This window comes from Panthera uncia, assembly GCF_023721935.1.
Source record: "Panthera uncia isolate 11264 chromosome A3 unlocalized genomic scaffold, Puncia_PCG_1.0 HiC_scaffold_11, whole genome shotgun sequence".
Classification (NCBI taxonomy): domain Eukaryota; kingdom Metazoa; phylum Chordata; class Mammalia; order Carnivora; family Felidae; genus Panthera; species Panthera uncia.
Window position 1 is genome coordinate 22,595,238 of NW_026057578.1, and position 27,569 is coordinate 22,622,806.

General features: G+C 49.7%; 1 protein-coding gene across 12 annotated transcripts in view; it reads right to left on the bottom strand.

Moving 5' to 3' along the window:
• Positions 1 to 4,323: 4,323 nt before the first annotated feature.
• Positions 4,324 to 27,569, bottom strand: part of EPB41L1 (erythrocyte membrane protein band 4.1 like 1) — a 152,342-nt gene continuing 129,096 nt past the window's right edge. For 9 of the 12 annotated variants that reach the window (XM_049650855.1, XM_049650851.1, XM_049650852.1 and 6 more), the window contains 8 exons: positions 23,959 to 24,369; positions 22,019 to 22,123; positions 20,014 to 20,097; positions 13,992 to 14,078; positions 13,108 to 13,191; positions 11,020 to 11,100; positions 10,576 to 10,692; positions 4,324 to 5,084 (listed from right to left, as the gene is read on the bottom strand). In XM_049650855.1, the coding sequence (XP_049506812.1) occupies positions 5,076 to 5,084; positions 10,576 to 10,692; positions 11,020 to 11,100; positions 13,108 to 13,191; positions 13,992 to 14,078; positions 20,014 to 20,097; positions 22,019 to 22,123; positions 23,959 to 24,369 (978 nt within the window). In that variant the 3' untranslated portion in view covers positions 4,324 to 5,075. The remainder of the gene's footprint in view (positions 5,085 to 10,575; positions 10,693 to 11,019; positions 11,101 to 13,107; positions 13,192 to 13,991; positions 14,079 to 20,013; positions 20,098 to 22,018; positions 22,124 to 23,958; positions 24,370 to 27,569) is intronic. The other 3 variants (XM_049650847.1, XM_049650846.1, XM_049650856.1) reach the window with 3 other exon arrangements.

The following is a 27,569-nucleotide window of genomic DNA, read 5'->3' on the forward strand; positions in this document are numbered from 1 at the left end:
CTGTGCTGCTGCTGCTGCTGCTTAGCTAGCCTGTCATACTTCCTCAGTGACAGCTGGACACGCCAATCTGTCTCAGTCGAAACTCATCTCTTAGTGAGTTACAGACTAGACTGGGCCTTGAGGTCATGGTTAATCACAGTAAGATGCTACAGGATTAACCAGAGATGGCCTTCATCAGTCACAGTCATGCATGTCAATCTCAGCCTGTTGTGTCAGTTCCATTTCCTGCACGAAGAAGCTCAGCTCCCTCTCTGAGCTTCCTTATTCTCAGTGTTAGGTGCTGAGCTCCACAGTCTGGTCTCAGAGCTCCCCACTCCAGCTGAGCTCACTGTTTTCTCAGACACTCCAGGGCACTGAATTATGGGCATGGAAGCTACAGACGGTGGCCCTGGAATCCCACCTTGTGGGTCACATCTCCATCCAAATCAGGGTTTTCAACTTTGGTACTATTGACATTTCAGACCAGATAATTCTTTGTTGTGGGAGCTGTCCTGTGCATTGTAGGATGTTTAAGAGCATCCCTATTCTCTACCCACTAGATGCCAGTAACCCCCCTCAGTTGTGTCAACCAGAAATGTCTTCAGACATTGCTAAATGTTCCCTGGGGTGAGGGTGGGGGCAAAATGGCACCATGCAAAATGCATCCAATTATTATCAGTGGTTCTCACTTGTAAGATTTTGGGCAATAAAGAAAGGTGGTCTGGGGTGAGTCACCTAGTAGAGTAAAAAGGAAAGTGTGGTACATGCAACTCAGGCAGTCCAAGGAGTGAGTTTAAGTTTTACATAAATTACGGGTTTTTAATTTTATATTTTTGCATTTATTTTTATGAAGACCTCATTTCTTTGGCAAGTGACGCTAGTTTTCCATTTATGAAGTAATATCATTTCCTTTACATACACATTTATAGAGTCAGTTTAAAGAAAGAAGTCGATAATGGGATGGTGGCACATATAGGGATATGGCAACATATATGGCAGTGGGCAAAGGCTGAAGCTCGGGACTGGTGTATATGTTATCTGCTAGGCTCCCACGGAGAAGGATTATAGGAAGAGATCCCAATGCAGGTGGTCTTCTTTTGAAAGAGGATGGGTCATGCTGTTCCTCCACACACCAAGCCCCTCTTCATCCTGGGGCCCACGTGCTTTTTCCTTCTGCCTAGCATGTTCTCACCCAAGGTCCTCACCTTACTGGACGTTTCTCTTCATGCAGCTCTTCTGCAGGGGGGCCATAACTGGCCACCTTACTTAAAGTGGTCTCCCTCAGCAACCATCTCCTTCCTCTGTGCATTTCCTTCCCGGTGCTAATCACTCTGGAATTGTCTCTGACTGCTTGACTGTTGTGTTATCTGTTTCCTGCACTCTACTAGCATGAGAGTTCCTGGAGGGCAGGAATGTTGTCTTATTTGCTGTTGTGCCTGCAGAGCTTAACCCAAGACATGGGCCACACTGGAAACGGCAAATGTGTTGAATGAAAGTGTTCAAGGTTGGGATTTCTCCATCCTAGTTTTAGCCCTTCCCACAATGCCAACTTGTACCTGTAGCCAAGGTCAGAGACAGAAAGAGAGAGAGAGAGAGAGAGAGAGAGAGAGAGAGAGAGAAAGAGAGAGGGAGAGAGCGATGCCAAGACAGTTTGTGGTTCAGCATCAAACACATTTATTTCACTTTTATTGAGTATACAAGAACAGAGAGCACACGCATACAGCACAGAGCACTGAGGTGGGGGAGCGCGGGACGAGAAGGGAGGGAGGGGTGTGAGTAAAAAGGAACAGGACAGCATCGCAGTTGGTTGGTAAGGTGCTTTTGAAAAAAAAAATTATTTAGAGTGATGTTGCTCATGCAATTGCAGGCCAGTCTTGGAATGTGCTTGCAGGATTCAAAAACTGAAAACAGGTCCTGGCACTTCCTGTACCCTCAGATGGAAAAGATCCCGAGAAAGCAAAATAAGAGAAAATGAAGATCTGTATGACAGCAGACTGGGAAAAGCCCCTGGAGAGCCTCTGGTTTATCCTGCTCATTTGTAAGTGGGGAAACTGAGGCCCAAAAGGGGATGGGGGTGGGATGGGACTAGTCCAATGTCACATGGCTGAGCCAGGATACCCCCCAGGACATTTTCCACTCTGCTACATGGTCTCCTGGGTGGAAAGGCAGCACAGAAACGATGAGAAATGTAAAAAGGAAAAAAAGAAAAGTAGGTTGAAGGCAGACAAGACAAACATCTATATTCCCTATGAAGAGGAGGATGGGGAGGAAACAGTGCCCTAGATTTTAGCTTTGCAGCTCCCCTCCTCCCTGGTGGCACTGCCTGCCTCTCCATGGAAGGAAGGTCACATCATCCATGGGATGGAGATCTCCACAAACCCTGGCCGGCCCACAAGCTAAATCTGGTCACTTCATCCCTACCCTGAAACCACACATTCAGGGGCTTATAATGAGGTGTAGAACCCAGAACAATATTCTCCCTCCATGGTGTGACCAGTGTGGTCATGACGCCTGGCAGGGGTGCCTGAGCCAAATTCCAGGTGGCCCAGGGAGGGTGGAGCCACTCTGGCTCATGGCCCAGAAAGAATGGGAGCTCTCAAGGTGTGTGTGTGGGGGGGGGGGGGGGCGGGGAGGGAAGGTTCTGTGGCTTCTCCACCAGGATGGTAAAAAGAACCTGGTGCGTGGAAAGTGAGCTGTCGCACTCAGGGGAAGTTGGAGCGGGCCACCAGCCTTGCTCCTGGCAGGATGTGGCTGAATCTGCCAACTGAGCCCCAGGTGCAGGACTCTCCCTGCCTGCTCTCTGTCCCATTTTTGCCCACAGAGACAAACGCTGTTCTGGTTTCCTGTCCTGCCTCAGGTCAGCACCAGCTTAGCAAACTAAGCACATAAGTCACTGGGGTAACTGGTAAGTAAGCCTGGGCCCTCTGGGGGGTATCGCTGGGCAATGGCCAATACTCGGAGAGAATGTGGGAATCTCAGAGGGGCAAGCCATGATTGAAGATGTAAGGCTGGCTCAGAGGACTTCCGGGTCCCTCCCCTCCCCCATATTCTCTCCTCCAGCCCAAGGATACTGCCTGGCACATGTAGGTACTCAATAAATAAAATATTTGTTGAATGAATTTAATGACTGCTTTAGTGGTGGGACTGAGGAGATAAGATGGGACTGAGAAATTAAAGTGTAGTGGGGACACATTTCCTCCAAAGAAGACTCCGTGAGCTCAGAGAAGCAGCTCATGGCAGGCAAGCCTGGGAAAGACCATGTGTGCCAGAGGTCAATGCCAAGCTTTTGATGGGACTTTCTCCAAGAGCTTCTGTGATCTGGAGGCAATTTGGGGGACTCCGAGGATACAGGCTCAGAGCTCAGATGCTGGCTGAAGGGGAGGTTTCTGAAGCCAGCGTCTTATACATGGATGGAGCCTTTGAGCAACAACACCTTTCACCCTCAGCTTATTCAGGGGCAGGCAAAGCCTTTGGAAATGCAGTTTTGACCTATCAGGGCCTGCCCTGTGTTCATGGTCTCTATGGCTGCTTTGGCCCAGAAGGAAGAGAATGAATGTGGAAGGGCAGAGGATACGAGTGAGCTGAGACTCTTCAGACAGCCAAATTAAAGCCACCATCCTCTGCAGCGGCCAGGGGCATCACCTCCCTCTGGATGGGGAGTCAGATGTCACAATGTGGTCAGGAAAAAGACATGTGGCCAAAAAAAAAAAAAAAAAGAGAGAGAGAAGACTGAAAACTGAAGCAATTTCCCTAGGGAGGTAGCAGAATCCTAACTCTGGACCCCACACCTGAGCATAGACCAGGCCCTGGTGGCTACTGCCCGAGGGGAGAAGGCATCTTGGACTACATCTGTGTTTCTTCCTTCTTGCCAAACCCCTGCCCCTCCATCTGGGGACCCCACCCCTCCCCACCAATCAACCAATTACAAATACCACACACTGTATTACTACACCGAACCGTCAGCTCCTACTGTGAGCAACTCACAGCCAGAGTCCTGGTCTCCTTGGCTGGGCCGGTTCAGGGAGATCTAAGAACCTTGGGATACATCAATCACAGTCGGATAATTATAATTTTAAAATGTCAGCTTCATACTTACCAGCACTGTTTATTTTAATATTTGTTTCCTGTTATATGTAATATACATAACTTAAAAGCACATCCATACACATTTCCTACAAGCTGCACCTTCAATGAGAACCCATAAACATAAAATGTCTACTTCCCCTTCCTGTGGCTGGGTTTTCTGTTCTTGCTTTCTTTTCTTTTTCTTGTTTCAAACCAGAGTCATCTGCAGTGGCCCTTAGCAGGACCAGGAGACAGAGGGAAGTGGGGGGGGGGGGGCGGGGGGGGCGGGGACGCAGGGGGGGGAGGGGGAGGAGACAGCCGAGACAGAAATGACCATAAGACACGTGAGTCAGGGGGAGGGAAGGTGGAAGAAAGGAAGGTGGATTTTGCAGCCCAGTGTCAAGACCCAAAAAATAACAATCCAGTGTTCTTCCTCCTTTCCGAGTGGGGGTTGGGGGGGGTGGGTTTCTTTCTTTCTCGGCAAATGGTTGACGGTGGCTGTCTTGCTGCTGCGACTTCTCTTGCTTTGCTGCAGAAGTGTTTCCTTTGCATTGGAGTGGGCAACACGCCGCAGGACAAATGGAATGCTTGTCCGCTCAGTGTAACGTGCAGAACCAGGGTCGTGTTGGACTCCTACAATCATTGTGGTCTGGCTTGCTTCTGGCGTTCCATGGGGCTTTGACAGGGGGAGCAAGAGATTATTGTCATAATTTTTTTTTTTTTCCTGAAAAGTCCCACCAATTCTTCAATGTGTCTGCAAAGGAAATGTAGGCGTTCAGATGTTGGTTGTTGCTGTTGGCCGACGGCTCGGCCAGCCCCAGCAGCAGTGCAAGGACGCGGTGTTTCCTGTATATATATCTATATCTATATATATCTATATATATATGCTTTTCCTTTCCCAGTCCCTCTTCGGTGACAGCACGTCACAGCTGGGACTTCGGTGTTGAGTCGGAGAATCCAGAATGAAGGCCCCTTCTTGACGGTTCTCTGGCTTGGGTTGGACCAGAAACGCCAGCATCTCTTCACAGAGGTCAGGATTCCTACAGCCAGAGGGAGGGAGGGAAGGGGACACAGAGGAGGAGGATAAAAAAATATTAGTAACTTTTGGTCACTCATCTTTAGATATGTGGCAAGGGGTTGTTTTAGCTGCCTTTCCTGTATGCCCTTTATTATGGCTCAGGAAGATACAGTGACTTGTCCAAGGCCACACAGCTTGTAAGTGGCAGCTGAGACCTGCACCCACATCTGTCTGACTCCGGAGCCCATGTGTGTTTGCTTGTTTGTTTCTGGGAAGGTGGTATCTTTCTCTTCCGTCTGGAAATCTGTCCAAGTTTCCTTTAACACTAAGAAGCTCAGATCACACGCGATTCACCTTTTCTTCCTACCTTCTCCCATTCTAAGAAATATTTAGTTGCGATTGTAGATGTTCTCTGGTTTTCCTCTGTGGTCTCCATGGGCCTGTGTGTCCTGAGGATTAAACCCCAGGGAGAAGTATTTAAATAAAGAAATTGGAGTCTGGATTCCAACTCAAGTTTGACTCCAAAATTTTGTGGTGAAAGGCGTGGGCTCTGCAATCAGACTGCCTGAGTTCAAATCCCATTCCATGGCCTATGAGCTCTGCAATCTTGGGTGAGTTTCTTAACTTCTTTAGGCCTCAGGTGCTCCCCTGCAAAACGGGTGCTTCCTCATGCAGTTACAGGGAGGATTCGAAACAAGCGTTAGCAAATAGGAAGTGCTGAACAAACACTGACTGTTCTTATTATTTCTATTGTTGTTGCTAACTTAGCCACACTCTATTTTGATCTCCTTGAGGGCAATGGCTGCCTTTTACTTATCTTTGTCTTTCAATGCTCAGCACTGTGCGTGGCACACAGCAACTACCCAAAACTGTTTAACAGGTGGAGTATCATTCCTGCCCTTCGCCACTCATGTATGGTCACGTGCTAATGCAGCCATATAAACAAAATCCTTCGCGGCTTATGTGACGTATGGGAAAACTGAGACCCAGAGGGTTCAATGTCTTAGTGAGTTGGTGGCAGAAATGAGACTAGAACACAAGACTCCTGCTTTGAAGTAGGTCAATTTTTTTCTCCCATTTAATCAAAATCTTAAAGGTAAGGACGCTGGGTGGAGGCTGCCCTCTTGCTGGCAGTGTTGAGGAGACAGGCCCTGTCTGAAGGAGGTAGGCCAGTAGAAGATGGAGCAGAAGCCTCACATCAGGACGGTGAGTTGCAGGGAGAGAAAAGACCCTGTGTGAGACGGGTGTGCTTCCCACACTCACAGCAAGAACTTTAAAGAGGAGGAACAGGAAGGCCAAGAGTCCACTGGAGTCTGAAAAAATGTTTCTGGAGGGTTCAGGGAGGGAAGAGAGGCTGAAGACCAGCAAGATGGATGCCTGTGTGGAGATAGGGCCTTGTGCACCAGGCTGCTAGCAAAAGCTTATGGTCTGACTTTCTCGGGGCTCATCAATCCCTAAATGTGGCAAAATATAAGGATGCAGGTTCACACTGCTGAGCACCTTCTGTGTGTGAGACACTGTCCTTGTGTGTCACTGCTATGGACTGAATATTTGTGTGTCCTCTCCCCACCAAAATTCAGATGTTGAAGCCTTACTTTTCAGTGTAAGGATTTGGAAGTGGAGGTCTCTGGGAGGTAATTAGGTCATAAGGGTGGAGCCCTCACATGCTATCTTATAAAAAGATGCACACGAGAGATCCTCTCTCCCTCTCTCTCTGCTCTCCACCATGTGAAGGTATATAGAGAAGATAGCCATCTGTAAACCAGGAAAAGCGTTCGCCCCAGGAACTGAAGTGGCCAGCACCTTGGGCTTGACCTTGGGCTTCCCAGCCCCCATAATTGGGAGAAATAAATGTGTATTGTTTTGTTTAAGCCACCCAGTATATGGTATTGTGTTACAGCAGCCTGAACTAAGACACTCACAGATGTTGTTTAATTATTACAGCAGCTCCAATTTATAGATTAACTTCATTTTGTAGATAACGAAACTGAGGGAGGGACACCAGGGAGGTTCCTCTGGAACCACTGCTAGCCAGGAGTTTCTGCCTCCAAAGCCTGGGTGTGTTCTTTCTACTCAATTCTGCTAACTACCTGAGGAAATTTTTATTTTTTATAGTGGTAGGCTGTGATTTAAGTCCCACAGCTCAGTGTAAACACGATGTGAGATGTCTTCAAAAGCCCAGACACTTCAGAAGTGGCAGGGACATCTGAACAATGCGATATTATAATTTATTCTTCTCGGTTTATTACATCAGAATCCAAATATACAGCATTTTGTTGGCTTACTTTGAGTTAATAGTAATAATAGTCATAATTAGCTTTTCCTGAGCACTTACTATGTGCCAGGCACGGTACTAACTAATGTATATGTATGATGTCACTAACCCTATGAGACAGATACCCTGAGAAGGAGGTTAAGGAGGTTAAGACCACAGGGGGCTCTGGAGTCTTACAGACGAAGTTTGACTCTGTAATCATGCCCCATGGCTGTGAGCAGGTCACCTAACATCTGAGAGCCTCCATTTTCTCATTTGTGAGATGAATGAGCAGCTGACAATACTTATATCAGGGGCATAGCCTGGTGCCTAGAACAGCACAAGCGCTCCATAAATTTTAGCAACTGTTATTATTGTGCTTATTGTTGCTGACAACTAGATGATGAGGGAACTGCTGAGATAAATAATTTGCTGAAAGTCAAATGGCTAATACCAGGCAGGGCTGAGATCTGAATCCAGGTTTGCAGGATTCCAGATCTTTCCTTGGGATACCAAGATGCATCCATCCATCAAACCAATATAGTTCAAACACCTTAAAAAGAGTTTTCAAATTCAGAGAAGACCTCTCCCCCAGAATGAGTCTGACTATATTAGGGGTCAAAGGTGGTTCCTACTTGGCAGTAACTAGTGGTAAAGCATGTGGGCGAAAAGACAAGGGAGAAACTTCTGTCTCCTTCAGAGCAACATGAACAAGGTGACCTTTACAGAAGGATCCAAGAAGGAGAGGTGAGAGAAGGTTTGGGGGGGACAGAGGGAGGGAGAGAGAGGAAGAAAAAGGAGGAGAGAGAGAGGAAGAGAGAGAGGAAGAGAGTGAAAGGAGAGAAAAGCGGGGAGAGAGACAGAAGGAGAGACAGAGAATGGTGGTGCATGGACAATGGCATCAAAGGAAGAACTACAAGAGAGGTGAGGAGGACAAACGAGACCGCCAAGTGGGCAGACATCAAAAGCTCCATAGTGGGGTGGGGGGGGGGCGGGAGGTGGTCAGGACATGGAGGCAGGGACCAGAGCTCTGAGTGGCCCAGGCAAATGGGAAGGCAGGAGCCTGGGGGACCCGCTGGAAAGGCGCTGGGAAAGATGGGAAGGAACAGATAGGGAAAGGAAAAAGTATGAGAAACGCACGACAGATACTCTAGGAAAGCATACAAACCAGCAGAAGACCCTGATGGGAAAGGGCTAGCCCCATCTCTTCATTTTGCAAGTGAGGAAAGTGAGTGCCCACGAGGGGATGGCTGGGATTGGAGCCAGGTCGCCGGATTCCCAGCACAGAATTCTTTGCATTAGTGGCTGCTCATGGACTTCCTAAAGACCAGGGTATAAATAAAGATTCCCAGGTCCGGTCCAGCCCTTCTAAATCAGACTTTATGGCAACAGTTCTTTTTTTCTTTTCTTTTCTCTTCTCTTCTCTTCTTTTTTCTTTTTTAAGCAGGTTCCATGTCCAGCATGGAGCCCAACATGGGGCTTGAAGTCACGACCCTGAGATCAAGACCTGAGCTGAGATCAAGAGTCAGACGCCTTAACTGACTGAGCCACCCAGGTACCGAGACAACAGTTCTCTAGCACCTGTATTCCCCAGGTGACGCTGTCAGCTCAGGACCAGCGTGGCAAGTGTCCTACGCTACCACCCTGAGATGTGGGGGATGAAGAGCAAGAATAATTGGACAACCGAGGGGATAAGAGTGACAATTTGCATGAAAGTCTGAGGAAGGCTGGGAGGTAGGCTCCGCCCATGACCAGCTTACACTTCTAGAGCAGTGCTGTCCAACAGAAATAGAATGAGAGCCCTGAATGGAATTTAAAATTTTCTAGACTATAGTTTCTAAATTTTCTAGATGTTTCTAGTTTCCTAAAATCTTCTAGATAGAAATTTTTTAATTTCTAAATTAAAATTCTAAATTTTAAATTACCCTAAAAAGAGGAAAAGAAACAGGGGGAATTAATTTTCATAATATATTTTACTTAACCCAATATATCCAAACATTATCATTTGAACAGGTAATCAATATAAACATTATTGAGCTATTCTGCATTCTTTTTTTCTCATTAAATCTTCAAAATCCTATATGCATTTTACCCTTAAAGCACATCTGATTTCAGATTAGCCAATTTCAAGTGCTCACAGCCATGTGTGTTGAATAGTACAAGGAAAACATATCCATCATTGCAGAGAGTTCTGTTGGACAGCACGGTCTAGACCATGGTTTGGCAGCCTTTCAAAGTGGCAGGAAAATGTGTCAGTGCTTTTTCTTCTGACATGAAGGGGGTGGTGATCCACATTCTTGTATTTTTCTAGAAAACACAGTTTCATTCATCAGGGAAGAGGGTGCTGACATTTCTAGCACCCCCAAAGATTCCCTTGTGACTCCTCCCTGTCAATACCAGAACTGTCAGTCCCAGAACTGACCACTATTCTGATTTTTTATCACTTCTGGACTTCTTGTGAATAGAATCATATTACATACCACTCAACTCAATGTCTGTGAGATTTTGTTTTATGGGTCTGATAACATTCAGTGGATTTCCAGTGGGACCTGAACCCCCCTCCCCCAACCCAATGTAGGCTGATAAAAGCCCTATCTGCTGCAGTGCCCATCTCCTTCCTCTTGTTCAGCAAGGCACTGGTGAAGGTCCGTCCATAAGGAAACAGAAAAGTACATTTCTCTTGTTCAGCAAGGCACTGATGAAGGTCCGCCCATAAGGAAACAGAAAAGTAAATTTCTGGCCCAAGGTGGCCTGAGAAGTCAGGGGTTTGCAATCGAGCAAAACAGATGGGATCGAGGACTCTGGTCATCATATCCCCCTTAGCAACATCCAGTGACCTGTGATGGACGCAGAGACTCAGGGACAAGGCGGCGGTACTGGGCCTGAGGGGACTTTTTCTGGCTTCAAATTTCTAGGTAATGGCCAGTGAGGCTATGCTTGCTTCCAGCTGTCCCACCTCAGTACCTGCCATCAACCCCCATCTCCCTGTTTTTACTGCTTCTGGATTTACTTTTCTGGGTCTGGGGCCTGAAACACCCAAGAAACCAAGGAACCAGCAATCCCCCCCCTTGTCCCCCACTGATTTGTGGTATTTGGGGGAGCCACGTCTCTCCTTTGAGCCACAGACCAGGAACATGGGGCATGAAAGCTGTGTTAGGGACCAAGCCACCTGATGGGCTCTCAGATGGAAATGACCCTCAGAAGATCTGGACATTGTTTCCTCCTCCCTCTCATGGCTGCGGAGCCTCAGAAGGCTTACCTGTGGCTTCCTGTCCCTCTCCTCCGGGGACGGGTCTGTTTCTCTGTATACGACAGCTTTGGTTACCAGCATGTCAGGATGCTGCAGTTTGGCCTCCTTGATGGCCAAAGCCAGGGCCTGGGAGAAAAGAGCAACAAAGTGAGGAACCATAGGATATCGAATACGAGACAGACCATGAAGACCAACAAGCCCCTTAGTGTACAGTCATGGAAATGGAGGCTCAGGGAGGGCAGTGGTTGAATAGTTAGAGACCAGAGCTCAGGTCTTCTGGCTCCTTCTGGCCCTCATTCTACATCCATTCCTTTAGGGCTTCTTGTCTGAATAGGGCCAGCCCGAAGTGGACATCATCTCTGCCCACAAGGGCAGCTGCCCGTGGGTAACCCAATATGGGAGGGACTGGGCGCTGGGCAGAGCCACCGGGAACAATGTCCCCCGTCCCCATACCTGGTCTTGATCAACATCTTCATCCCCAGTGATGATGATTCGCTTCTCGATCCTCGTCTCAGAAAACCCCCCTTTCACAGTCTGCAGAGTGGGAGAGGGTGGCAAGGTCAGCCCTGGGGCCTGCTGGGCATGACAGGAGGCCCATCCAAGGCATCCCTCAAGGGCAAGGCTGGAACCAGCAGTCACCTTCTCTCCTGGCTCCCTCTTCTGGTTTTGGGACTTTAGGCTGCACGTCTTGCCCCCTGCCACCACACTCCCCTAACTACCAAACCGCCCTCTCTAGGTCTTCCAAGCCCAGCTCAAGTGCCGTCTCCCTGACCCTGGCTGGTGACCCTGCCACCCTCCCACCTTGGTACTCCCTGAGCACCAAGTCTGTATCTCTCTTGTGGTTCTGGGGCTCTCTACCTTGGGGTGACCTTGTGTGTGTGACCTGGCCTTGAGGGCAGGGGCTGTATTTTGTTCAATTCTGTGTCCCCTCCTCCCCCACTCCCCTGTCCAATCTGACCAAGGCAGGTGCTAAATGCAGACTGGTTGAATGAACACATGAATGAAATGTGAATGGTGACAAGGTTCTATCTTGAATGACTTCGAACAGTACTCCAAGAGAAAACTGTGTGGGTGATACTTACAACCTCCACTGTTTCCTGAAAGGGCGGGGTTTGGGTGCAAGTTTTGAAGTAGAAGATGGGGAAGGACAAAATTGCCTGGCATATTAAAGAGGGTGGTAGTGGAGGGAAATCCCAGCAAGAGCCAGGAGCAGACAGAAAGAAGGGGGCTCCCTAACTGGCAGGACCAGGAGGAACTTGGGGAAGAAGAGTTTTCTGAGCAGTATGCAGTGGGGTAGGTGACGGAAAACCTTCCCACAAAACTTTCAGGGAAAGTCAACATCACTCACAAATGCTCTCAGTGAGAGTGGATATTTTCTGGGGAACATGCAAAAGTGTTGAGTCCTTCCTGCACAGGAGCAAGCAGGGCCAGGACAGTGTGTGTGCAGGAGGGCCAGTGGGACCCACCAGACTTCTCCTTTGGATGACTCAGCAGAACCTCCACCTCAACCTGGCTCCCTGGCCTCTCTCCTCCAGGCCTCCATCTCTGGCCCGGGCCCCCTCCTACCTTCCTCCCGGCTGCTTGGGCACGGATATGCTGGCCTGCCTGTCTTCAGCCTCAGCTCGGTGGCTGAGTCACAGCTGACACATGGGGAATGACTCCCTCCTGTGGCCCTTGCCTCTTCCTTTCCCCATTGCAACTCATACCCTGGCCCAGGCTCCCCATCCCTAGTCTCTCCATGCCTCTCTCTCTTCTCTCCCCTGTCTACCTATACATCCTGCTGGATCTAATCTCCTCCCCTTAAACCCCTTTGCCCTGGGTCACTCCCCAGTTAAAAAACCTTGACAGTGTTCCAATGGCTCTTAGCCTCAGACCCTTCACAGTCACATTTGTCCTGGGATTTGTCTCATTTGTCTCCATTGTGCTTCACCTGCTTCGAGTCCCCCCCCCCCCAGTTCCTCACAGTGATGCCCCCTACGTGCTACTACTCCCTGATAGAGATCACTTCCGCTGTTCCCACAGTCGTGCACCACTTGCACCCTAGCAAGAGGCTGGTGTACAGCTAATGCTCACTAACATCTGCTCAGTGAACAAATAAGCAAATGCGCAGTCTCTGCTCCCATTTTCTGCACTGTTTAGAATGTCTGCATCTGTCTTCTCCTCCCTCACAAGTCGTACCTGGCCTTCTAAGACCCTGCACAAACCCTACTCTTTCCAGAAGACTCCTCTTCACTCTTTGAGGCTTCCTTACGTCGCCTCTTCTAAATCCTGCCAGCACTTAAGTTCTATAAGGTGCAAATGCCATGGCTCAGAATTACTTCCAGTGAGATGGTCTTGCCCCCCAACCCAGCCTGGCTGTCGATGTTGAAGGGCAGGGTCTGTGCCTAGGACAACCCATAGTACAGAACAAAGCACAGAGCATTCCAGAAACTAGGAACGCTACAGGTCTTCTCTGTCCACATTACAAGGCACAGCAATGGCAATGACCTTCCCCAGCCCCACAGCCAGGCTGGGGGCATATGGCACCCTGCTGCTACTCACTTTGGTAACATGGGTGGTGGTGGAGGTGGAGAGGGTTTCCGCGGTGGCGCCGTAGGTGCTGGTGAGGACATCTTTCCCGATGATCTGCAGAATATAACCACCCCCCACCCCAGGGTTCAGGTAAGGATACTGGGCTCTGCAGGGTGGGGGTGGGGGGAGTGAATCAAGGGGGCCCCACAAAGGTGAAGTTTGGAAGCCAAGATGCTTCAAACCACTGACTTTAAGAATTCAGGAACACTGGAATCTTTAGAATGCTAGATCCATGAAACTTGCAACCACTGAATCTCAGATTCCTAGAACCTGAGATTCCTGAGGCCCAGAATCCTAACAAGACCCCAGAATTCAAGAATCCTGGTATCTTAAAAGAATGAACGGGGGATCCAGGCTGGAGACAGAGCCCTCCCAAGCTCCCACCCTGTCACAGCCAGGAACACGCAGTCTCAGGGGCTAGACAATGAGAAGGACAGACTTGAGAATGCAGGAGATGCGAGAGACCTCATGGTGACAGACTCAGTCACTGGCAGCCACATCCAGAGTGCAAGCCTCTGCGCTCCTAGTCCCTCTTTCCCCTGGCCAGTAAGGAGAGCAGATGCAAAAGAGCTGTCACATCACAGGCGCCACCAAGGAGAGGGGCTGCTTCACCCTCAAGCTGCAGTGCCCTCTGGTGTGCATATGTGGGGGGTGGGGGGGTGGAGGCAACAGATGAGACTCCGGTGGGTACAAGGGAGCCCTGTGGGCACCTGAAAAGGAGCCAGTTTCCTGGTGCTGTACTTAAGAGGGCAGCCTACTGGGCTCTATGCTGTACTTGCTGTGGGCCACCTGGGGACCTGTGTCCACATTCTCAGCACAGAGTACCCTAGCCTGAGCTGGCCCTAGCCACTTACCGGAGAAAGAGAACGGATTTCCGTGGCCACCGTCTGTGGGCCTGGGATCATGGCAGCTGCCCCCTTCCCGGACTTGAGACTGTTCTCCTGGGGGAAACAATAGTGCTCAGATGGCCAGATCTCACGTGGGCGGGCCCCCAGGATGGCCAGAGTATGTAGCCATGTAGCTCTCATGGCCACGAGGTTGAGGAATGACTTTTGTCATGCATTCGCGTGCTCACACATGGGCCTGCTCTCACACTTACTCTCTTACTCACTCACACACTTAGACACTTGCTCACTCATTCAACATTAAGAGTGCCTGGGGTTAGGGACATTGGTGAACAAGACACGGCATTGCTCTCAGGAAGCACTGACAAAGGAGCAGAGACATTCAGGTTTCTGTCCTGGCCCTGCCATGTTCCAGCCACATGGGCTGGGGCAGAGCCACTTCCGTTCTATGGGCCTCATGGATTTACCTATAAAATGGGAGTCCTGCAATGTAGGTTCATCAATGGTAACAAATGTCTCACTTTGGTAGGGAATGTTGATAATGGGGGAGACAATGCATGTGTGAGGGCAAGGGGTATATGGGAAACCTACATATTCCTATACATGGGGCATGCGGGTACCTTCCTCTCAACTTTGCTATACAACTGTTCTAATACATAAGCTGCTCTTGAAACTGCTCTGAAAATATGAAGTCTTAAAGTTATTTTTTAAAAAAGACATCCCTGCCCAACTCTCACAGAGACATTATGAGGCTAGCAGAGGAGAAAGGGCTTTGCAAATGCCAGTTTTAGGATAAACATAGGAATACAGGCTGGCTCCTAACAACATAATGATAACCAATATTTGCTGAGTACTTGTATGTGCTGGGTATTATGCTAAGGATGCACTATCTCATTTAATCCTCAGAACAACCACAGGAAATTATTTTAATATTCCCGTTTCACAGTTGAGAAATTAGAAGGCCAGAGAATGTCAACAGGCTTGTTCAAGTCCACCAGCAAGTTAGTGACGGAGCCTGGATTTAGACCCATGTTTGTCAGTCTCCAAGTCCAACATGCTCCTTCGGTAACACTACTCTGCCCTCGGAACTGTTACCCTGGAGCAGCTCTTCTGGTCCTGTGGTGGATTCTAACTGCTAGATACTCCTGGATTGGCTGGATGTACTGCCCCACATCTGGCAGCGGGTCCGGCCGCCTGCCTTCACCTCCCACTTTCTATGCCATCTCGGGCTCAGTCCCCTCCATCCCGCAGCCCAGAGCTGTGTCTGTTCTGCAGCTGCCGAGCAGGCTGAACCTTTGTCCTTGTCTGTGCATGGTACTAGATCTGGATCTCTGCCTGCCAGGGGACAGGTGAGGACAGAAGCCATCTGCCTTTGCCCTGCCTACCCCCCACCCCATGCCTGCCTCCAGCTGAGACAGTGACCTGGTTACCTGGCACGCCACCAATGAGCAACCTTTTCAGATGGATTCCCAGAACGTGGCCCAGCAGCAAGCCTTTAAAAGGGCAGCCTTGCCAACAGACATGAAAAGATGCTCAGCCTCACTAATCATCAAATGCAAATCAAAACCACAATGAGATATCACCTTCCACCTGTCAGAAAGGCTAGCATCAAATAGACAAGAAATAACAAGTGTTGGCAAGAATGTGGAGAAAAGGAAACCCTCCTGCACTATTGGTGGGAATGTAAGTTGGTTCAGGCACTGTGGAAAAGAGTGTGGAAGTTCCTCAAAAAAATTAAAAATAGAAATACCATATGATCCAGTAATTCCACTACTGGGTATTTACCCAAAGAAGACAAAAACATTAAATGAAAAGACATATGCACCCCTATGTTTACAGCAGTATTATTTACAATAGCCAAGCTATGGAAGCAGCCCAAGTCTATCGATAGAGGAATGGATAAGGAAGACGTGGTGTGTGTGTGTATGTATGTATGTAATGAAATGTTACTTTGCCATAAAAAAAAAATGAGATCTTACAATTTGCAACAACATAGATGCACCTAGTGGGTATAATGCTAAATGAAATAAGTCAGACAAATACAATATGATTTCACTTCTATGTGGAATCTAAAAAACAAAACAAACAAACCAGAGAAAAAAGCAGAAACATATCCACAAATACAGATAACTGGCAGTTGGAGGGGTGGGGGTGGAGGATGGGCAACCAGGGGTGAAGGGGAGTGGGAGATACAGGCTTCCAGTTACAGAGTGAAGAGTTCGGGGGGATAAAAGCATAGAGAATATAGTCAGCAGTATTGTAATAGTGCTGCACAGTGACAGATGGTAGCTACGCTTATGGTGAGCATAACATAACGTATGGACTTGTCAAATCACTATGTTGCACACCTGAAACCATTGTAACATTGTGTGTCAACTATACTTCAATTAAAAACAAGGGTGGGGGCAGCCTTCTGGGTTCAATGCTTCCTTTCCGTCAGCTTAGGAAATAGTCACTAGCCCCTTTGAATCCTACCGTCACTCCGGGAAATTCTCCCCTAAAGCCTCTTCTTTGCCCACTGCTCCCTCTTTCCCGGACAAGGCTTCACCTCCACTGACACATTGAAAATAGAGGCCACTCACTAATGGGGACACAGGTCATTCAAAACAAGGCACCATCTGTTCTGTCTCTCCTTTATCTTCAGCCAGTGTTTTCTCCCGCCTCAAAGAGGTGCGGCTCCTTCCTCTCCCTGGCCAGGGCAATGCCACCATCTTGGTTCTGGACCCTTCCTCCCTCAGACTGAGGGTTCTCCTCCTCACCACCCTGTCTGCACTGCCTCAGCCACTCAAGGCCTTCTCACAAGGCCACTGTCTCATATCTCTTTATCTATAGCCCAGATCTTTCTTGAAACTTAGACCTTTAAAATCAATTGTTTCCTAGACATTTTCCCCTGGAAATGTCCCACAGGTTCCTAGCACTCATCAGATCCAACCTCGAATTCACTGCCTCCCTGCCCCTGACACATGCCTACCACTAAAGAGCAATCCCCTCGAGTGCTCTCTGTTTACATCAGTGCTTCTCAGACTTGAGGGGTGTCACAGACTTCTGGGCCCTGCCCCAAGTTTTCTGAGTCAATAGGTCTGGGGTGGGGCCCAAAGATTTGCCTTTCTAAAGGTTCCCAGGACTGCACTTCAAGAATGGCTAGGTTAGGGGTGCCTGGGTGCCTCAGTCGGTTAAGCATCTGACTTTGGCTCAGGTTCACAAGTTCGAGCCCTGTGTCAAGCTCTGCACTGACAGCTTGGAGCCTGGAGCCTGCTTCAGACTCTGTGTCTCTATCTCCCTGTCCCACCCCCACTTGTGCTCTCTTTCTCTCAAAAATAAATAAACATTAAAGAAGAAGAAGAAGAAGAAGAAGAAGAAGAAGAAGAAGAGGAGGAGGAGGAGGAGGAGGAGGAGGAGGAGGAGGAGTGGTGGCTAGGTTAGGGACACCTGGGTGTCAGTCAGTTAAGCATCTAACTATTGGTTTTGGCTCAGGTCATGAACTCACGGTTTGTGAGTTCAAGCCCTACATCAGGCCCCATGCTGATAGTGTGGAGCCTGTTTAGGATTCTCTCTCTCTCCCTCTCTTTCTGCCCCTCCCATGCTTGTGCATGCTCTCTCTCAAAATAAATAAATAAACATTGGGGGAAGGGGGAGGAATGTCTGGGTTAGTGTGCAAAGTCACCAGCCCACTTTCCCTCTGTTAACTGAACATTCTGTCAATGACCAAATCCTGCGTTTTCCTCTCTCCGGTTATCCCTTAACCCTGCTCCCCTTCTTTACACCCCCCTCCTCGCACACGGGCCCTGCCCCAGTCCCCAGACTAGCTCTCTGCCTTCTCTTTTGGTTTCTCCCAATGTCTGGTCTCCCAATGTGGTCTCGGGATGCTGTCTGTCTCCCTCAGTGCTAGATTCACAGCGCCTGGCACAGTGCATCACATAGTGTGGGTGTTCAACAAATATTTGCCAAAGGAAGGATGGAAGGAGAAAGGGAGGACATCAGGGAATTTTCCCTCTTGTGATGTTCCACACGGTTGCTAGAGTAATCTTTCTAAAACACAGAGAAACACATACTTGATGACATCAGGCCCCTACTTCAAAAGTTGGGAGTGATGCCCCACTATCTCCAGGATAAAGTGTGAGCCTCCTATATGACATTTGAGGCCCTTCAAGCCCTGGCCCAGCCTACCTTTCCAGATCTTTCCCCTTCCTACCCCACTCCTCTTCCACACACCTGACATCTTGCTTTACGGACCACCTGCCTTTCCCCAAATGTGACGTTCCTTCCCATCCTTGTTTTTGCACCTGCTATACTCCTACTGCCTACAATGCCTTCTGCTGGGGCTGACCCTTCACTTATCCTTTACGTATAGCTCAAATGTCAATGCCTAGGTAAAGCCTTCTCACTCTTCCTGGTAGGGGTATCACCCCATACCTATCCTCCCTGAGCCCCCCCACCCCTGCCCCGCCCCAGGAAAGCATTATTGCACTGTTCCATGAAGGCAGGAGAAAATAACAGCAGTTCACATTTACAGACCCCTTCCCAGGTGCCAGGCAAGCCTCTGCACAGATTACCTTGGTCCATCCTCAGGTCAACCCTTTGAGGGATGTACTATTATTGCCCCCATCACCCCATTTTATAGAAGTGGAAACTGAGGCTTGGAGAGGCTCAGATAACTTGCTCAGGGTCATCCTGCCAGGAAGTGGGAGAGCTGGGCCTTGTTCACCACTGTGTGCCCAGGACCTAAACAATTATATGTACCTGTGATCATTATTTGAACAAATGACTTCTAGCAGGTAGCATATTTTCTTCAACTCTGTATTCTGTACCAGGCAGACAATAGAGAATAATAAATGTTTTTGGAACGAATAAATGGATGGATGGGTGGGTGGGTGGGTAAATGAACAATGTAGCTCCCTACTCACTATGGTATGAACTTAAATTTAGCCCTATAAGCATCCTGATGCCACATGGAGAGGACTAAGGGAGGAGAGGAACTGAGTGACCAGGAAAGAGGGTGCGCACTGGTAACTGGTTGGGATTTATTTGTCTTTGCTCAAAACCTACCTGCTGGGTAGTCTAAAGGCAATTCTCCTCCTATGTGTATATCAGGGTTTCAGCAAGAGAAAGCATTTGAAAACAACTTTCCACTGACTCAAGACAGATCCAGCCCAGACATTAGCATCAGCCCCAGCCCCAGCCCCGGCCCCGGCCCCAGCAGCCACGGTTCACAATGGTCGGGATGAGGGTGCAGAGTCAGTGATGTGTATAGTGAGGCTTCTGGGGTCAGAATGCCTGAGTTTGACCTGGTTCTACCACTTACTGGGTGTGTGACCTTAGGAAGTCACTTAACCTCTCTGTACTTCAGATTCCTCACCTGTAAAAGGTGGAGAAAACAGAGAATCCCCTTTAGTTTTTGTGAGGATTCAGTGAGATCACCCATTCATGGTTCTTGGCACTTTGCATGGGAACACAGCCTGGGTGCCTAATGCTATCTGGTCTGTGTCACCATTAAAGGATCTGACGTTACCGGACTCTCTTAAGAACCTGTGAACAAGGCAGAATGGGAACTATTCCCACTTTACAGATGAAGACACCTGAGGCCAAGGACCTTCCTTCGCATGTCAGACCACAAATAGGTAGCAGAACCAGAGTCCTGAGCTTCCAACTTACGTTCACTGCATGCCATCTACTGACCAAGGTAAGGAAGTGGCCCGAGACATGAGAAAATGCACAGCTGCCAGGAGCTAGCTGCCAGGGATCTTCATGTGTTGCCAATAATCAAATAACCAGATGGTACCATCCTCCCTTTACCCCTGCTGTGGCTGAGATGGTCCAGATAACTGACACTCAGGGATTCCACCTCTCGCATTATTCAATTTGAAAAACTGGATGTCCTGTGGTAATAATGGTCCCAGATTCTACGTCCCATGCCTGCTGCAGTGAGGGCAAATGAGGACTTCCCCAGATGGCCAAGGCTGTGATATTGTTACCTGGCTGTTTTAGTGCAAGGGGGCTGGTCAGAGAGGGAAATCTCTCAGGTCCTACTTACCATGGTGGTTGATATGGTCTCCGTGGTGATGGAGGGAGCAGTTGTTATGGACTCCTTTCCCCCTGGGGCAGTCCCATCAACCTGCTGGCCAGAAGAGTCATGAGAGAGAGAGAGAGAGAGAGAGAGAGAGAGAGAGAGAGAGAGAGAGAGAGAGAAGCACACCAGATGCACCTGAAGCTTCTGTTACTTGGGTGGGTGGCATTCCCGGTTACAGAGTGATGGGCTGTGTGAGTGAACATGCACTGGTGGGGAGGGGAATCTGTCTACACAGGGAGTGAATCACAGGTGGGAGGGGGATGCTCACAAGTCCTCCTGATCATTTGAACCATCTTATTTGACAAAGGACAACAAATCAGATAGCCTGCCAAGTCTAGGCAAATTTCAACACATGTGTTCTTTGATTCCATCGCTGGGAATTCATCCTTTGCATGTAAACTTTGAAAACTTTGCCAAGAAGTATGACAAAAAAGTTCACTGAAGCATTCACCATTAACTGCCAAGGACACAAACAGCCACAAGTCCACTGATGGGAGAATAAGTCAGGACTCACTCCCAAGTGGGACTGAGAAGAGCAAGGTGGGCCCACATATGGCAAATGAGGAGTGATCTCCAAGACAGTTATCAAGAAAAAAAGGTCAGGTGTAAAAGAGCATCTCGTTCGTGCAAAATTCTAAAATATCCAGAGATGTGAGTGTATAGGTTGGAATATGCATATTTTTTTCCTAGGAAGAATCACAAGACAAATTTCAATTTGTTCTATTTGAATTTCATAATGGAACACTTTGCTGGTTTTTTAAAATTTTCTTAACATTTATTCATTTTTGAGAGACAGCAAGACAGAGCACGAATGGGGGAAGGGCAGAGAGAGAGGGAGACACAGGATCCGAAGCAGGCTCCAGGCTCTGAGCTGTCAGCACAGAGCCCGATGCGGGGCTTGAACCCACGAACCGTGAGATCATGACCTGAGCCGAAGTCGGATGCTCAACCGACTGAGCCACCCAGGCACCCCATGCTGTTGTTTTGATGTCAGTGAGAATTACTGGGCTGTTGAATTTGGGGCCTTTTTTAGTTTTATTTATATTTCTCTATATGAAAGCAAAATAAAACATGTGTTACTGAAACAAAATAGGACAGAGAGGGAGCACATTGCCTGCAATCACACAGCTCGTCAGAACTTGAGCATCTTGACCATTGCACTAGCTACCATGTAGACCATAATGCAAGTGATAAAAAGTGGGGGGGGGGGTATTCTGGAAATGACAGAGTTGCCCACATTGTGTTGGTTTACACCTTACTTTAGTTCTTAAAACACAGACTAGTCTCCTCTCCCTGCACTGTAGCCCCTCTGGCCGCAAGGAACCTAGAAGGTATCAGACCTACAATCTCAAGGTTCAAAGTTTAAAAACCACAAAAGAAACTTAGGAAATGTACCATGCACCTGTACACCTGCAGTTCACCTGTGTCTATTTAGGACCACTTTCTCCAGGGGACCAAGTACATTTCATCTTGCTAAGACAAGTGATCTTCTATCTTTTTCTCACTTTGTTCACATTGCCAATCTGATATGGAATCCGCATACGTCAAAAAATGATCCAATGTGAGCCATTCTAACAAAAGCTGGATTGAGATGTCTCCCTCTTCTCTCCCAGGGATACGTCAAGAAACCTCTCGAACTCCTTCAAACAATCTGAAAGCCACAGTCTAGTCCACTAGCCACTAGCCCTTACAGCCCTCCCAGAAAGACAAGGGAGACATGCTCATTCCCATTTGAGAGATGGGAAATTGAGGCTTTTAAGAGGCGTGGTCTGTCCAGGACAGAAAATCATTCCACTACCCAATTCTAGAGCTCAGGGAGGACAATGAAGCTTAGAAGAGCATCGGGGTTAAAATGGGGGCTCTGGGAAAACAATGTGGCAAGGGTTGGCCAAGGGGCTTGGCCTTGGTGGGGACCCCACCCTTAATGTCCAATGCTTACGATCAGGGTGCAATGAAAGGCACGGGTTACCTGGGTGCTGTCCACAGTGGTGACTCTGGTCTGCAGTACAGCCTCTGGCTCAATCTTCTTTCTGATGGCCAGGCTGCTGACAGTCATGGTTTCTGTTTTCACAGGCTGTAAGGAGATGAGAGAGAACTCCATAACCCAAGCCCCTGCATGGCTCCTGCTCACAGCCAAATGCAGTGTAGCCCCCATCCCTGCAGCCAGCCAAGTCTCTGGAAGGGCACGCAGGTCAGGGCAAAGAGGCACGGTGAGATGTCATAGACAAATAGCCAAGGGGAGAGCCAGAACTATCAGCAGTACCCAGACAGGCCTGCTCATGGCCCTGCAGCCACATAACCGCATGGTGGCCATAAGTTGTGTTTTAGGCTACCATTAAAAGAACATCTACTATTCAATTAATATGTTCTGTGTCAGGCCCCACACTAAGTATTTTCCTTATATACATCCTGAATGACTTCGATGATTATGCCATCACCTCCCAGCTGCTTCATCTGAACTGTTCTTGAGAGCAGGAGTCATACAACTGGATGCCTACAGAGGCCAGGCAGGAGATGGAAATGGGTGAAGTGGGCTTACGAAGGACTGGAGTGAACTGGAGAACATGTAGGGACCAACTGTGGCCATGGCCTCTGAGTGACTGGATCATCGGATTTTCTTAATGATATTAAAAAAAAAACAAAACAACACTGTGGATTTTATATTCAACATCCTTATTTTTAAATCAAGGTCCAAGAAAACACATCTGCTAGCCAGATCTGGCCTGGAGCCACCAGTTTTCAACCTCTACTCTAAAAGGCTTCAGTTAAATGATCAGTTTCTTCAGAGTCCTCCATCCAGGCTAGTTCACATGACTATTAGCATATTAACATATGTGAGCTGAACGAATGAATGAAATAGCTTGTCATCTGGCTGGGAAGGCAGTGAGAGGATTCTCACAGATTACTGTCACCCTGAGATCTAGCCATTTATCCAGTTAGTCATCTATCAGTGCCTGCTATAGGCAGGCTTAGAGCAGCTGCCACCCAGTAGGAAAGCAGACCTGGCTGCCACTAACCTGACTATCTGGGACAATGCCGGGAACAGAAACATTACAGAGCAAGGGGGCTGCAGCAGGTCCAACACTTCTGCCCAGGGTGGTTAGGAAAGCATTTGCTAGGGAAGTGATATCTGAACTTGGTCCTGGAACGTGACAGGTTTGCAAGGCAGAGAAAGGGAGGGAAAACCTTCTACCCAGAGAGTACACCATGGAGTGAAAGTCCAGAGTAGATGAGCTCATATTTCAATGCCTGGAACACGGGGGAGAGGAGAGTGTGGTAGGAGGTAGACTGGGACTGTAAGAGATGAGGGGGCAGAGGAATCACGTGACAAAGATCCTCTGAAGGAAGGACACAAAGCAGAGAGACCCAGACACAGTCTATCCCCGTGTCCCCCTCCATGCGGACATTTCCTCTTCTCTAGGAGTTTCCACTGCTACCCCAAGACCCCAGGGCCAGATGAATTTAAACTGCTGCCCCTTCCCCAGGAAGCCCAGGCCCCAGGGAGAGGAGCCTGGGCCAGGATCAGGAAAAGCCACCAACTTCCAAACCAGGCTGCAGGAGCCCCACGAGTCCACAAGCCCATGCTCTCTGCAGGTGCCATGCAACACAGGCAGGGAGAGGAGGAGTCGAGTAAGACCAGACTGTCTGGCATCGCTTGACCTCAGGCAAGCAATGGGGTCACAGGGTTAAAACGCCAAGGAGTGCATGTTAGGGGTAAACCAAGATGGCAAACATGCGAGCACAGAACCATGCTGTTCTGCGGAGGGACAGTCATGCAACACGAGACAGAGCTTCAGGCTGAGGGGCTCTGGGCTGCAGGCTGGTGGCTCAGTCTTCTCACAGATGGCCCGGGGCCCTCTGAACATGCAGTGCCCGCCAGGCCCAGGTCTCCAGGATGCTCCACTGTACCTCAAACTGGGGCATATCTGGGGTGGCGCAGGCCCCTCGATCTGGGCTATCCTCGATGCCCCCAGACTCGTCTTCCTGGCTGGGGCCCCCCTTGCTGAGATCCCGGGAGAACACCAGGCCCTCAGTTTCGGAGTCGCTTTTGTCTCGGTCGAGCTCAGGCAGGCTGCGGGAGAAGTCTTCAAAGGCGCTGCCGTGGTAGTCACCAATGACTGTGAAGTCAACCTCAGCCTCCAGGCTGGATGTGGAGCTGACCGTGATGCTGGAGCACTTACGCTCAATGGCCAGGTGGCTGTCTTTCAGGAACACCGCATCCCTCTCCTGGTCCTGGTCCTCGTCTCCCGTGTCACTCTCTGGGGCCTTGGGACGGGGCGGTTTGACCTTCTCCTCTGAGCCCTCCCTTAGCCCTGCTCTCTATGGCCAGATAAAAATCAAAGGAACAGGGGTGTGGGTGGGAAGAAAGAGAGAGAGAAATCAAGATGGTGAATGACAGAAGAAACCCTGGGGCCATTTCAACGTCTCAAATAGAAGAGCAGGTCAGGAAACGAAAAACGTTCCCGGAAAGATTCCTTGGCATGACAACAAGCTTTAAAAAACCGCAAAGTTCTCAAGAGTGGGGAACGCTCCTTTCCGAGGGTCTCCCGCTGATGGCCAAAGCGAGTACAAAGCAAACATCCTGCCAGTTCATTCTGGACAGGAAGCCCCATCCAGGGTCTGGATCTGGGAGCTGATTAGAAGCGGCATTGTGCGCAAGGCAGGGATGGGAGCCTGGATCCAGGCCCATCCGTGCAGGTGGACATCAAGAGACAGAAACCAAGGAGGGAGACCCAGGGATTTAGGGAAACCCGGGACGGGGAGGCAGGGAGGCTGGAGCCAAGAGCTTTGAGAAACAAAGAGGAAGCCAACATGGTTTGTCAATTCCACTGAGTCTCTGTGGGAGGGGTCAGCATCGTCTAGGGGGGAGGAACAACAGGGGTTAATTCCTGGGAGCTGGGTGCTGCATCAGTTCAACCCTGAGCTCCATGAGGGGCCGGTGGGCAGGCCATGGAGTGGAGGTTCTAGCCCCATCAGTGTAATTGACAACAGCAGGCCAAGGAAACGCTGGAGGGGAACCAGCAACTCTTGTCCGACATACATACCTCTCAACTGGCCTGTCAGGGATTAAACACCACATTCACATTTTTGGCTGTTTCATGACGTTCTTTTTAAAGCCCAATCTAACACCCACCAAATATTTTTTAAAGTAGTTGGCTTCAGGTTCTAGAGATTCAGTGCACTTAGAGATTCACTTGCTAAACTTAACTTCCATTTTAGTTTCTGGAAGGTTGAGAGGTGTGAGGACACATTCCAGACAAGCGAGAGTTGAGCTGCCACAAGAGGCACTGCCCGAGCAGGTGGGAATCTAAGGCAGCGATGCACCCCGGCCAGGTGAAGATGACTGGGTCATCAGGGCACCAAGGGGCTGCAGAGACCTGAGGGCCCGAGGGGCTGGCGAATCTCAGGCGCCCCCCTTTTCCAGGGGGGTTTGCTGCTAAGCTGGTGATGTGCTTCTCTTCCCTGACCGCATCTCCGGATGTGTTCTGGATTAGAGAAGATAGTTAGTCTTAAGGAGGCAGAAAGGAACTTGGCAGTGGGACCAAGAGGGAACCAGAAGCGAAGGATGGAAACCTCTGGACTGTCAGCTTCCCCAAGGCAGGAGAGCCAGGGAAGGGAAAGGGTGAAGGAAGATCGTTGGACAAGCCAAGCAAAACAGGTAGGAGCCCAGCAGGTGGGGGCAGCAAGGCAAAGCAAGTGTGTAGTTTGCTGGCGGTGGTGCCAACCTTCTCCACTGGGGCTGTGTGACCCTCTGGGCACCAGGTCACACCACAAGCCGAGGGTCTCTGTGGCTAAGCTAACACAGGCCAACCAGATGAACCCATCATTCCGCCTGGGCTACCCTCAGGCTGGTTTAGGGGAAAGAACTCATAGGAATGGACAAGCAGCCTCTGATCGCAGTAATGATGAGGGGCCACTGAAACATGCTACTACGGAGCTACGCAGCATGCGGTCTACTCCCCCAGCTCGGGGGCAGTGGTGGGGGCAGGGGCTCACGTGGCCAGTTCCCCCAGTGGCTACCTCCAGCGCAGTTTCACAGCCTGAATCAGGGGACACGAGCTCGAGTTCTGTGCATCCTTCCTGTTGGGATGTGGTAGAAATGCCCTCCCTGAAGTGTCTGGCAGCCAGTGGCATCACTGAGGAATGGCTGGCTTTGGGGCCAGCAAAGTCCCCTGGGGGCTGGAGTTGGACGAAGCCCAGATCCAAAAGCTTATTCCGCTGTTGCTCTACCTGACTCATGGAGGTCTCTGGAGACAACTCGTTTATTAGGGCCCTGGTTTCGCCTTGACTCGCTCGGCGAGTTTCAGCTCCATGGGTCTCAAAGATCCGAATTTTATTGGCCACTGAGGTCTTGCTAATATCTTCCAGGGAGCCCTCTCGGCCCCCAGCCTGGAAAGAGGTCATCTCCCTTTGCTTCCCTGGAGGGAACACCAACGCCAGGGGTACAGCTCCCTCAGCTTCTTCAGAGACAACTCTGGGCTTTCTGCTGGCAACGGGAGGTGCCCTGCGCTCTCCTCTGTCCAGGGTCACGAACAGTCCTACGTGGTCCTTAGGCTCCGGGCTCTCTTTAAAAGGATGGGCATGTTTGAGAAAAGCAGGGGACTGTTCTCCAAAAGGATCCCCAAGGTGTGGAGGCTCCCCTGATCCACGAGGGACTGGGCTTGGAGAAGTTTCCTCTGGAGCTGCCTGAGCCTGAAAGGGACCAGGGAAGGCTGGGATGGGGGTGATCACCTCCATCTGAAGAAACGCTGAGGCCTTGCTGTCCTCCGTCGCAGGGTCTCCTGTTTGTGTGTGAACCAGTCCCCTGTCTTGAGGCAGGAAGCTGCCTCTGTCCAGTTTGGCTGGCTTCCTGACATCATTAGGAGGGATGGACCGCGGAACGAAGCAGGCTGGGAGGTCTGGGCGCATGCCTCCTCCTCTGTGAGGTGAGTGGTTCTTCCATCCTGCTGGGATATTTTTCTCAGCCTCTTCCGTCAAATCTCCACTCTTGGGGGTCTCTTCCTCTGTGCCTATGTTGGATGCTGGGTGGCTAAATTCTCGTTCCACCCCCCGCCCAGCTTCTTCCCAGTCCTCAGCAAATGTCTGCCCTGGAGAAGGTCCCTTACCAAGCTGCTCAACAAAGACCCCCAGGCCATCTGGTCTTCTGTGGCTCCCAGGGATCCCTGCCCCTTCCTCTAAGGATGCTGTGTGGGCTTCACTCTCTTCATTCTTATTCTTGCTGGAAGCTGCAGCAAAGCCCTGTAGGCCTGAGGAATTCCACTCAGAGCTCTCTAGGAGCTTCTCTGGGAGCTCTATCCTGGTCTCGTCAACAGGAAGGGCATCCAGAGGTGGAGGGGGGACTTGGTCTTCAGAATCTTTCCCTCCATAGTTTAAGTAGAAGCTCCGCTCTGCAAAGGAAGGTTCGGTTTCATCACTCGAGTCGGCTCTGGCTTCTGACTGGGCTGGGTCCAGTAGAAACGACTGGAGTCCTCCCTTGTCGGAGGCTGGAGAGGGGATCTCGGCCTCTGCTGGCCTGGCCC